This window comes from Syngnathus scovelli, chromosome 11 (genome assembly GCF_024217435.2).
Source record: "Syngnathus scovelli strain Florida chromosome 11, RoL_Ssco_1.2, whole genome shotgun sequence".
Classification (NCBI taxonomy): Eukaryota; Metazoa; Chordata; class Actinopteri; order Syngnathiformes; family Syngnathidae; genus Syngnathus; species Syngnathus scovelli.
This window is the reverse complement of record NC_090857.1, coordinates 11,778,796-11,791,929: the sequence shown is the minus strand read 5'-3', so window position 1 is coordinate 11,791,929 and position 13,134 is coordinate 11,778,796. Positions and strand designations below refer to the sequence as shown.

At 44.6% G+C, this 13,134-nt stretch overlaps 1 protein-coding gene across 3 annotated transcripts in view; it reads right to left on the bottom strand.

Annotated features, from left to right (window-relative positions):
• The window catches only part of LOC125976701 (A-type voltage-gated potassium channel KCND3), a 37,213-nt gene extending 34,543 nt beyond the window's left edge, over positions 1-2,670 (bottom strand). The window contains exons 1-2 of one of the 3 annotated variants that reach the window (XM_049732521.2): positions 2,287-2,670; positions 247-1,406 (exon numbers count right to left, since the gene is read on the bottom strand). In XM_049732521.2, the coding sequence (XP_049588478.1) occupies positions 247-1,349 (1,103 nt within the window). In that variant the 5' untranslated portion in view covers positions 1,350-1,406; positions 2,287-2,670. Of the gene's footprint in view, positions 1-246; positions 1,741-2,286 lie in introns of those variants that run through there. The other 2 variants (XM_049732520.2, XM_068652412.1) reach the window with 2 other exon arrangements.
• Between the last annotated feature and the right edge of the window lie 10,464 nt (positions 2,671-13,134).

Sequence of the window (13,134 nt, the reverse complement as noted above, 5' to 3'; positions counted from 1 at the left end):
CAAATCAATGTAATTGTAAAAGAGGTTATGGGTTTTCTTTCATATTTTTGAATAATATTCATGCTTTGGAAACTTGACTGCTAAGAGATTCAGTTAAACGCAACAATGTGGGAATGACAGAACCCAATTCTCCAGATATTTCCCGAGACGTGGAAGTGCCTGGAGAGTGGTCAATGGTGGCCATATAGCTCCCACTTGGCTATACGTGATATGCAGCATGTGGAGTATGTGATGCGAGTGACTTACCCCAGCGTCGTCATGGTTACGATGGTGTACCAGAAGGATGCCGGAATGCTGGTAAACTTGCTGGAGCTGGAGCCCTTCTCGGCGTAGAACATGACGGTGGCGAAGATGATGATGGCCATAGTAAGCGAAAAGAGCAGGAAGCCCAACTCCGAGGCACAGCTCTTGAGCGTGTAGCCCAGGATGCGCAGGCCCTGCGAGTGGCGCGAGAACTTGAAGATGCGAAAGACGCGGAAGACCCGCAGCGTGACAAAGGCGCCGCTGACGTCCTCATTGTCAGTCATCACCAAGCCGATGTAGTACGGCAGGATGGCTACCACGTCGATGATGCTCATCACGGAGCGCATGAAGCGGTAGCGGCTCGGGGCAGCGAACAAGCGCAGCAGGTACTCCACCGTGAAGATCATAACGCAGGCCGTGTCCATGCAGAAAAATGCTACCGTGTAGCGTTCGCCGCACGGCATGTCCTTCTGAGTGGCAGTGGAGCCGCATGGCACTGTCTCCACCACGTTGGTGATGACGGAGATGGCGATGAAGAAGCCGGTGACGTAGTAGAAGACCAGAGCCATGGTGGAAGTATGAGGGTTCTCAAACGCCCGCCACATGGTCTCTCTGAAGTTCATATGGGGCAGCTTGACATCCTTGTTCTCCTCCTGGTCATCTTGAAGGCGCTCCAGGTTTTCTCGCTTCCGATCTTTGTACTCTTCGTAGCAGCAGTCGCCGATGATTTCCGGAATGATGCCGAAGAAGGTGAGCTCCTCGTCGTAAGCCGAGATGCACTCGTGCCGCGGGTAGTGCAGCTTACCGGTACGGTAGAAATTTAGGATGCTCCGGAAGGCGTCAGGGTCTCGGTCAAAGAAGTACTCTTTGGTTTCCTCATTGTAGAAGAAGTCCTTCTCTGAGCTGCCGAGCAAGGTATCTGGATACCTGTCCAGTGTGGTCCTCCAGGTTTGGAATCGACGGCCACTGACATTGAGGACAATGAGCTCGTCCTGCCGGCGGCGGTGGTCTCGCGGCGCCACCGGCATTGGGCAACTGGCGACGGGCATCCATCCGATGGCGGCCGCCCGGGCGAAAGGGAGCCACGCGGCCACTCCCGCAGCCATGGTGAGTCTTGGAAGAAGTCCTCCTCTCCTTCAGGCTCCCTTGAATTCAGCTGACATCTTCAGGATGAGGGGAGGGGACCAACAAATATTAGCTGCTGCACAGTCAAGTGATTATATTTTGTTGTCGTTGAGGGATTAAGAGTGAACCTCATTGTGAATATTGAAAAGACAAAAGTAACGGACACCCCCCTAAAAATGTCTATGATTGTACCTGAGAGCGGTAATGTGACTTCAACATAGTTCTTCAGCAATTTAGTAAGGCTTTTGTCGCCGTCTTGTGGCTGTCTAGTGTATTACCCAGGGTGGAGAATAGCATCCAATTATCTGCAATTTGATTTACCCACAAGACTGGGATTGTCAATTTTCAGAAGAGCTTCCTTTCTTTTCCCTGGATTGTCTATCACTTGTCTTGCAGACAATTTTGGAGCCAATTCCTAACTGATTTATGTCAAGAGAAGCAGGGTCCATGCCGAACTGGTTGTCAGCCAAATGCAATTAGGCATCTCCAAGACAAGAATTACTGAGAATCACATTCACAGGTATGGAGCCGGACTACCCGCAGAAAGAGAGAAAACCAGAACCTCTTGACTGTAAGGTATGACGTTCTGTGCTGGCCCATCTGTGGATGGATGAACCCAAAGTCCCATTTGTAAGCACAATGGTGAACAAGCAAACTCCTCGCAGGAAGGACTGAGATTTTTTTTTTTTTTTTTGGGGGGGGGGGGGGGGGATTATTCAGCTGAGGTTCACAACCTGTTGAAGTCTGATGTAAATGTCTATGGGCATTTTTAGAAAGGTAAATAGTTACATTTGCTTATCTAAGTAAACAATAGCAAATTTGCTCCACTAGCTTAGTTGCAAATATTTAAAGTTTCCCATCGCCTGACCCGCGTTCGGAGCAATACCTTTTCGGATATAGAAGAAGCAATTCTCTTACCGCCTAAAAGTGGATGGGAGTCAAATCCAAGTGAGGGATAATGAGACCAGACGGCAGTCCATCTAGCGGGAAGAAACGGCAGGCTGCACCTCTCCTCCTCTGCCGGCAGATCAACAGCCAGTCTCCTGCGCTGAGGAGCAAAGCGCATGCAGGCAGCTGGCTGGATGGATGGAAGGATGGAGAGAGAAAGGGAAAGAGCGATACTACCACAGTCTGTCCGGTGGGGAGGGCAGGACGTGGTCTATCTACATCCTGACTTTTTTTTTCTTTACATTATTTTTTTTCATCGATGAGTGCAATGAAAGATCACGCTGTGCTTTTCTGAAGGCTGCCTGCCCAAAGTGAAAGTGTGTGCACGTCTCTCTGTGCCTGATAGTGTCATCAGCAGCTCTCCTCCTCCTCCTTCTCCTCCTCCTCCTCCTCCTCCTCACGACACGGTCCCGTGTGACATAAATTACACTGTCGCTTCCGATACATTCAACAAGTCACTACAACAGAACCGTTTTATACTGATACTACTTCACTATGAGACGTTTTTAAACAAAGGCGGGTCGCTCTTAGTTAATGTACATTTTCTCTAAAAAGGAACAAAAGTCATTTGAAATTTGAAAAACTTCCATTTCTCAAATTTCTCTATAATGAAGGAAAGGTAGGCAACACTACCAGTTATTTGGGTGCTTGTCAAAAAAGTGAAAATTATTGGATAGATAATTATACATTTTTAAAAAATACATGGACATTTGTTGAGTATTTATCATGAGGAACGAATCTAAGCAAAGCAGCCCATCTAGGTCCCTGATCCACCAAGAATCCCTTGTTCTAATTTGCTTTTAAAAGGTCGGGGAGATTCAAGAATGGAATGCTAGCCTCCTTCATCCGACCACCAGCCCTCTAAGGATGCTTCTGTGAAGCTTTCATCACCAAGTTAAAAGTAGGCATTGCCTGAAGTCTCTGACTTCAATCCCGGGCAGGCAGTAGTGGGCGAGCCAGGGACCTCCGGGGAATGCTCTTGAGGGATAAGGCCTGCCTTTGAATGGATGGCCTTGTGTGTGTTCCAGGAGAGAAAGCAAATAAAAGTGAGAGAGCCAGTGTCATAAGACAGAAGGGCCATTGATGCTCAGTGCATTGAGACGTTCAAATCAGCTTCTGGCGCATCATAGTAGACGTCAGGGAATTGAGACCTGAGCTTGTGCGAATTTCTCACCCATTTATTGGGAGGATTGAGCCCAGTCTATAAATAATATGTTTACCTGAACTGATTGGTTGGTTGTCTTCTTCTTCTACTCCTTTTTATTCACAATCTGAAAGTTGTCCCTACACGGAGTTGTGAGTTGCTATTAGTCTCCTACCTGGCACTGTCGCTGATGAAAAGCCGAATGTTAATAGGAGAAGAAAATGCAGCCACCCTGCGAGAGCACGCAATCTGACACGGTGCTCAGCTGCGCCAATTTGCCTGAGTAGTTGTCTAGTTTCCAATTCGGATTCTGAAAGATTTTAGACCTTCAGATTGCTTTGGAACGGGGAGGGATTTTCTCTGTGATTTCGAAGGGCTTGCGTACGGCTCTGGAGGAGGCACTAGGCATGGAAAACAAAGTCTTCAAAGCCTTTCCGCGGAGCTTCTTCTGCAATTTGCAATCATTGCTTTTCTTCAGCGCATGAATAGCTCCAAAGATGATGAATGCCGTGCCAGATGAAGCCCAACACGGCTGACTGGTTAATCAGATATGCTATTGGCATCGGGGGAGTGGTAAAGTCAAAACAAATCGAATACAATGAATCCTGGCCCTGACACGAGAGGCGGAAGAGGTGAACAAAATAAGCCTTTCACCCCCTCCGACCAAAAGCGGCTCTGTTGCTAAATTTATATCGCGTTCAAACAAAATCAATCTGATAACAATGCATCAGCAAACGCCGCGCCACACAGCATGCTTTGGTTGGGCGCCAGTGAAAAGATCAGCAAGAAAAGTCCACATCATCAGCAGGATATGTTTTTAAATTGGTGCCATCTGTCTCCAGACTTGTCATTTGGCTTCACCTGCAAGTCAATAACTTGGGAGGGCACCAAAAAACCAACACACACCTCAAAATGAAGATTTTTTTTCCTTGTACTATTATTCAGAAAATTCAAATTGTTACAGACTCCATGAAAGACAACAAACTTTTAGTGTTTGACTTTCCTAAAAAGAAGAGAGAGAAATTATTCTATATTGTGAAAGAGTTACTGAAGTTTTTCTTAAATTTAAGGCAATTAATTTATGTTTTTGTTATTATGATTGTCTGTGTAAAATAAATAAATACATGGAAATGGATGGATGGATGGATGGATGGATGGATGGATGGATGGATGGATGGATGGATGGATGGATGGATGGATGGATGGATGGATGGATGGATGGATGGATGGATGGATGGATGGATGGATGGATGGATGGATGGATGGATGGATGGATGGATGGATGGATGGATAAATAAATAAATAAATATGAATATAGTATGATATAATATTATTATAATATTAGATATTCTCTGCAGTTTTGCAAGGAATTTATTAACTTGGAGTAGTTAACGTTTTTGAAGACCAAGAACCTTCCTGATTTGTTGATTTCCTTGAATCAGTTCAAATGTTAATAGGTAAATCTGAACTACCACGTGACTAAATAAATATAAATGCGTGTAAAATCAAAAGCTCAAAAGAACCCAAATAAGCCCGGCGTAAAATTTCAATTTCTAAATATGAATAAACCCAGAAAAATCTGGAAGCTTAAATGAAGCTTCTGTCACTTCTAACAAAAAATTTAAAATATTATTATTAAAAGTCTACCCACACAATCCATGAATAACAACAGCCTGCTTACAATTCATTTTGCAACATCTCACATGGAATAATTTTAGGGAAAAACTAAGACCCCTTGCTGTGTGATCCACGAGGACTGCACATGATCTAGTATCCCGTTGTCTTGCCGCCAGGCCATACAGGCCTTGTGAATATTCATCACTAGCGAGAGCGCTGCTGTAAATATTGAGTGCTGCTTTATCAGCCAAGACGACCGAGCCGACAGGTCCGATCACGCGACCTCTTCGTCAACCAAACGTCATTTACCATTTTTGTCTGAAAGTGACGACAATGGATGGAGTGCCCTCGCTCGCATACAGTAGCTCTGAGCCTGTACAGATTCTCAGTTATCCAGGTCATACTAATCCGCACAACTGGGCTCTGTGTGACTTTGAAAAACAATATCTCATTTAAAATGACTTAATCCTTTTTTTCATGTATATTCCACCTATTCTCCATACGGCTTTATCGTCACTAGGGTCGCAAACGTGCCGGAGCCTATCAAAGGTGTCTTTATCCATCGGCAAAGGTTAGCGAGTGTTTGAGCACAAACCCAAATATTGATTTTTCATCAAGCTTCATTCAAGGTCGCAAACTGTCACCAAGATGTGTGCCAGATGTTCACCATTTTTTAACAGTTGAAAACAGCTTTTCTTTTCCACATTGCAAAAATAAAAAGGTTTGTTATCATTGAAAATGTTGGTGAACAACAGCTTTGCAAACAGCTGTGACCTTGAATGAATCCTTTCATCGCTTTTATAAATCTGACGACAAAAACTGACAATATCTCTAAACCTAATCTGCTAGAAAAAAAATGGAAAGAATTTTTTTTTTTTTAAACAGCATCAAAAATACCTTTAGGGACATAAAGCCATCTCAGATTACAATTTGTTGTTGATTGATGTTGTTGGTATGCAAAAAAAAAAAAAAAAAAAAGACGAGTCGATGGGTGAACCTCAGTTTATCCGCTTAACAAACACTTTGGGGAACAGATCCAAGAGCCTTCAAAAAGTCCCTGCTGACTTTACCCTACTTCTACTAAATTACCACAGCATAGCTCAAAGATGGATTTAAAAAAAATATATCATCATCTGAAATCATCTAACAACCTATCGATTGAGAAAGAATGAACGAATTAGATAAAAGCCGGAGGGCTTTCTGGTGTGACTCATGTGAAAAGCAAAGTGGGGGGTCTAAGTGCTCCCTATTAACAGGTTTGCTACCCCCCCCCCCCCCCCCCACACACACACACACACACACACACTGCTTAAGAGTCTCTGGCTTGCTGTTTTTTCGTTTGCCCTGCAATTGACTGTCAATCAGTTGTGCGTGTACCCTGCATCTCTCGGCCAATGTCAAGCGGGACAGCGAATGAGGAAAAGCGATATGGAAAAATGTGCCCTGTGATTGACAAGATGATCCAGTGCGTGTCCCGCTTCTCTCGTCAAAAGCCGACTGCGACGGGCCGCGTCTCACCCGTGACCGTAATGAGAACAAATATTATATTAAAATGAATTCAAGGATGTGCCTTGTGATTAATTAACAACAAGTCCGAGGTGTATCCTACTTAAATTGTCAAAGGTCATCTGGGAAGGCTCCAGCGGTTCCTTGTAACAGTAATGAGAAGAAGTAGGATAGAATTTGGAATGACAGATATGCACTTCGATTGACTGCCGACCAGTCTCGGCTAGGACGGGAAATGAGGACAAGTGATGTGAAAAAATCAAATAAATTTATGGATGTGCCTGGGATTACGGGTACACCCCACTTCTCGTGTCCCAAATCAAATGGCATGGACTCCAGTTACCGGCGACCTCATTGGAACGAGCAGTATAGAAAATGAATGGAGCTGGTTTATTTGACCTGGTTGTGGAAAAAAGTTGTCCTCAAACGATATTAAAGAAAAACATTAAGAACACGTTAGGTTCAGGCAAGTTCTCAAGAGGCAATTTTCTGCATGTAACGTTAATGGCTGGAGAGATTAAAACTACAATTAAAAAAAAAAAAAGCCTTGCTGAAGATGAGCACAATGGCCCAGATTTACCAGTAGAAACCTTGGGGACCTCTGCAGTCAGTTTCCAAATTGCTTCTCATGCTGCGTCATCAGACTGTAAATACGTGCTGATGAGACACTGGGTTACAGAGCACGCTCGCTTCCTTCCGTTGATGTCATCAGGCAAGGGACGCAATGTTCAAACAATTTTCCTCATCAGGCATAGATCGGCGGTTCTGCGAGAGATGCCAGAGGAGGTCAGCGATGGCATTTGCGAGGATATTTTATGGGTCATTTTAGCTGAAACATTACTTAATCAGTGTTGCAAAATTGTTCTCTTGAATTTGGAGGGCAAATGTTCTTGTCAGTAAGAAGTGACAAGAATAGCCTTATTAATGAGTCTCTTTCAAGCGGGTTCTGGAACGCTGGCCAAGGAGGGCCATGACATCACTGTCATTTGATTGGCTAACACACTCCCATTTCCTGCTTTTAAGAGAATGAAACATAGCTGCCTGCCACTAAGTCATAACAATACGATGTATACTGTGCAGTTTACAGAAAACCTCTTACAGTACTATTTTTTAATTATTATTTTTTTATTTAATTTAATTTTATTTTTATTAACCAATAAAATTGCTTGCTTTCTTTGTAGGTAAGGTAATGTTTTGAACAAAAGTGCACTTTTGGACATCTCCTGAAAAGTATCAGATTCCACACAACGCTAGCGTACCTGTGGATGAAATAGTGAAGCATGCTGTAAAGATTTTAGCAAGCACCTCGTTCATTCAAGTGAATGAGAGCGACCCCCTTCTTTCAAAAATACTACATGCACTTTAATCTTTAGGCACACTGCAGGATGTCAACAGTCTGATTGCTACAGAAAGAGGACATGGAACAGTATTTCATTCACCGATGCATATGAAACTGTAAATATGGTTAAATATTGTTATAAAATGTTGTATTTGTGTACTCCATCTATTTTCTTGGCAGCAGCCAGCAGCTGGCTCTGTTTTACTCGATTAAACCCTAAAATGGATTTTTTTTTGCCTTTTTGAAAGCTTCTGTGCCTTTGATAGGCTATAAATTGCACTATTGTGCAACTGCAAATCTTATTTTGACTTCCTACAAAACCAGTGACTGAGACTCAGCCTCTCGTGAAATCTGCAGCAGCAGATCCCGCATACTTGCGAGTGTACAGTGGAGACTTGCAGCTGAAAGCGCCTCAGCCCCGCCCAAATTGATCGGTGCGCCTCTTGTAATTGACAAGAAACGAAGGCCAGACCAGGCCAGGACATGTGAGGCTGGGGCAAAGCGCGGCCAGGCTGTTCAGAAACCCTTAATGGAGAAGCTTTTTTTGTCTGTCGTCGGCCTTTCACCCGCAGTCCGTTGGACTTTCCTTTCCCTGCAAAGCTAAACAGGATAGATGGATGTATTAACGGCATTGTCCGTGAAATTAATGCAGCAAATGTACTAGCGTAATGGTCAACAACTAGCTCGCCACATTTTCGAGTAGCCGAGCTCTCAAATGGACTTGATTATATCATTACATCCAATTTTCATTCATTATACCGCAGCTCATTTGTCACTGTTGCGCTCTTCATTCCGAGGCTTTCATTTCCAGCCCTATTATATTCGACTGGATAGAACACGATAGATTATGTCAAAATAAAGACATTTGGGACTTTGTACAATGTTCTTACCTGAAAGGAATTACTTTGATTCTTCTCGATGTTTGGTTGCTGTGTTGTGTTTCATGCGTTTTCTTGAATTCTCTTTGATTCAACTTCAAAGATATTAACCTCGTCCCCTTCCAAGCTTGTTGTTCCAGTCTAAGTTTTTTTTGGCTTTAGCCCGAAAGCTTGAATCTCTCGACACATACAAACAACACACTTCAGCGCCTCTGATTGGCCCAATAATTCATTCTGTCAGATGTATGATAATGAAAAGCTGGAAGTGGAGGAACTTCACATGAAAATTTGTAGTCGACAGAACGATGCACACCTTCGCAAGTGAAAGACTAAAGGCATGAGGAATTTTAAGAAGGGGGTATAACTAACTCGGTTAAGAACAGATTGACAGAAGCAATTGTCGTTGTTAGTTGTAGTTGAAATGCTTAAGGAATTCTGGAGAGTGTGGAAGAAGCCGTCCGTTATGTGATTAAACTACCTCATCCATTTTCCGTAGGCTAAGCTACTTTAAATTCTGGATGGTTGCCCGTGTAAACACGTCACTTCAACGACCTTTCTTAGCACGTAAAGACAAGAATTCCAGGTTGATTTTAGAGCTGCATTGCTCTATTTTTAGTCTGTTACATTGTCCTTTTCTGTGACATACTATACTGTATATTTTTTCCACAGTTTACGTTTCATTTTTTCAAACACCGTCTCAGAATCCTAACACCAAATAACCATAAGTACTTAAGTATAAAGTTGCTTATTTTCAGGAATAGAAAATTGTGATGTTGAGATTTGTTGATTTTCTTTACGTTGCAATATCGCCATTGACCAGTAGATGACAGACATGGCTTTGTTGTGTTCGCACTGGTCATACTAGTGCTATGTAACCTGAGTCGGCGTAATAATGTTTGGTGGATTTAGAATGAGATATAAGACAATCATAGTACCTCAATATTTTTCAAATTGTGAGTTTATATTTGAGGTCAAAATGCACAAAATTACTTCTTGTACTTAATGATTTAATTTTGTGCTGTCCTTGAATTGTAATTTGTATTTGCACTGGGGGGGGGGGGGGCAAAATCACAGTATGTGGTTATTTTCATATTGTTCAAACACTGTTGGTGGAGGTTGGATTTTATTTTAAATGCATTGAAAAAAAAAGTGTCCATATTATGGCCACACAGTCGGTTAGGATGCACATGAATGCCACAATGACACTCTTTTCTCCACAGGTAGTCAGGTGAGTGGCACATAGACACATCCACTAATATATTGAAAGGTCTCTACACACGATACGATTAGAAAAAAAAAAAAAAAGACAGATATGGAGCAACAAACTAAAAAGGAGTGGGAGCATGCCAGCCAACAGAGTCTGATAAGTGTCACAAATGAGGTCCCAGATTGTAGTTAGCTGCAGACACTATATTTACTACTCTTGTCTGATTCTATGTGTGCCACCGCCGCATTACGTCTGGCGTGCATGATTGGTGCAGCAGGTGTGAAATTGAGATGAAATATTGATTTGGAATACTTTCCCTTAAGCAGGGGAAACGGTATGGAGACGTGAGAAGGGATTTATGCATCAGATGACTTCGTCGGGCAGCAGATGTTTGGATTAATGTAGATTTATCCAGTTTTAAGAGAACTTAACTTCTGGGTGGAAGATGGAATCACTCACACTCTTGAAGCAATTTCTTTTTTTACCTTCTTGCTCATTAAAATTGTTGTTTGAGCAGTTATGTCACGGTCGGGTGGCGCATGGAGCAGGACGACCAAGTGCAGCTTGGACCAGGGCTTATTGGTGAACTTAAAAAAGGCAAACTAACAGACTCGGCAACTGACATAACTCATTAACAAAACCTAACAACAAGACTGACCGAAAAAGACGTGAAACAAAATGACAGGGTGACATTACCAATGACAGCAACTGGAACCAAAAAGACATCATGACGTTAACACATAACATAAATCCAACACCGAACGACCACAACCAATGATCCGACCGGGAGTGAGGGGCAGACAGGACTTATATACACAACAGGTAACGAGAGGCAGGTGGGAATAATCACACTGATCATGGGCACACAGGAGGGGAGGGGCGAGCACACAGACAGAAACCAAGACAACAGACACATAGTGGAGCAGTTGGGGACGAGACGTGACAGAACCCCCCCCACAAGGGACGGCTCCCGACGTCTCAAAAAAAAAAAAACTAGGGGAACCGAACCGCACTCGGGCGGCGACTTCGGGGACAGAACCGCACTCGGGCGGCGACTTCGGGGACAGAACCGCACTCGGGCGGCGACTTCGGGGACAGAACCGCACTCGGGCGGCGACTTGGGGGACAGAACCGCACTCGGGCGGCGACTTGGGGGACAGAACCGCACTCGGGCGGCGACTTGGGGAACCGAACCGCACTCGGGCGGCGACTTGGGGAACCGAACCGCACTCGGGCGGCGACTTGGGGAACCGAACCGCACCCGGGCGGCGACTTGGGGAACCGAACCCGGGCGGCGACTTAGGGAACCGAACCGCACTCAGGCGGCAACCCAAACATAAAATGCACTCGGATGGCGACTCTGGAAGTCCGTACAGCAATTGGCGGCGACTCTGGAAGTCTGTGCCGCGATCGGCGGCAACTCTGGAAGTCCGTACGGCAATTGGCGGCGACTCCGGAAGTCTGTACCGCGATCGGCGGCAACTCTGACAGTCCGTACCATGATCGGCGGCATTTCAGAAGGCGTGGCTGTGCGTAGCGGCAGGAGCCATCACGCGCCACAGCAGTGGCCGTGGAGCCACGTGCAGCTGGCTCAAAGTCCGGCGACGACCACGGGTCCGGCGTTGCTGGGAAGAAGTCCGACGACGGCCGTGGGTCCAGTGACGCCGGGGTGAGGCCCGATGGTGGCCGCGAGTCTGATGGCGGCCGCGGGTCCGGCGTCGCTGGAGCGAAGTCTGGTGGCGGCCGCGGGTTCGGAGTCACGGGAGCAAGTTCGACGGCAGCTGTGGAGCCCACGGCGATGGAACCTGCTCAGACATGGATCGGGCGTCGCAGTGGAAGCTGGTGGTGGAGGGGGGTCCAAGCGCTGGTCATTTTGGTGGTCGGATCATTCTGTCACGGTCGGGTGGAGCATGGAGCAGGACGACCAAGTGCAGCTTGGACCAGGGTTTATTGGTGAACTCAAAAAAGGCAAACTAACAGACTCGGCAACTGACATAACTCATTAACAAAAACCTAACAACAAGACTGACCGAAAAAGACGTGAAACAAAATGACAGGGTGACATTAAAAAATGACAGCAACTGGAACCAAAAAGACATCATGACGTTAACACATAACATAAATCCAACACCGAACGACCACAACCAATGATCCGAACGGGAGTGAGGGGCAGACAGGACTTATATACACGACAGGTAACGAGAGGCAGGTGGGAATAATCACACTGATCATGGGCACACAGGAGGGGAGGGGCGAGCACACAGACAGAAACCAAGACAACAGACACATAGTGGAGCAGTTGGGGACGAGACGTGACAAGTTAGTCTCTACTATACTGAGCTTTGAAATGTTCTTTGTGTAAATGAATATTATCAGCCTATTAAAGTAATTTTTTTTATTTTATTTAAAAAGGTTTGTTAGATTCCAGTTTCCTCCAGGTGTAGCTTTTGGTCTTTTGACTTGAAGTCAGTGAAATTAAATAATTTTTCCTCATTAAAATTTGAAGCTAACCGTTAGCATTAGTAAGTCGGTGGTATTTTCAATTACATGTTTAGCATTAAAGTGGAGGGCTGTTAAGAAATTGGTTGTTTTACACACAAAATATGTTGTTTATTTTGTTTTATGTTAATTCTAACAATAAACCTGAACTGCATTTAACAGTTTAAAACCTTTTTTCTGGTAAATTGTTTACTATGCAAAACTGCAGCTGGGATTTTTATGCAGAGGCAAGCTTCAAACCGACCGTGCTGAATGGCCTGTCATTGGATTGCAATTTTTGTGTGTTTACAATCTTTTCAATGCAGTGAATATGTTTTTAAGTAGGTCCATTCTCATGAACGTAATGTAAAATTTCCATCCTGGTGAGCCACTACAGCACATATGTCAGAGTTACGGCCCGCGGGCCAGATCCGGCCCACGAATTGATTATCTATGGCCTCCTGGATGATATTGAATTATTATTAGAACCGGCCCGCAGGCCACAGCTGCCCGCTGGTGTTTTGCACGCACCAACACTACATTTCGCACAATGCAACGGTAGCCCGCGATTTCACTGCGGCGCGCACAAGCGGCTTCATTATTCATGAGTAGTCAGAGCAGAGATCAACTTTCTGATACCCCCCTCCTC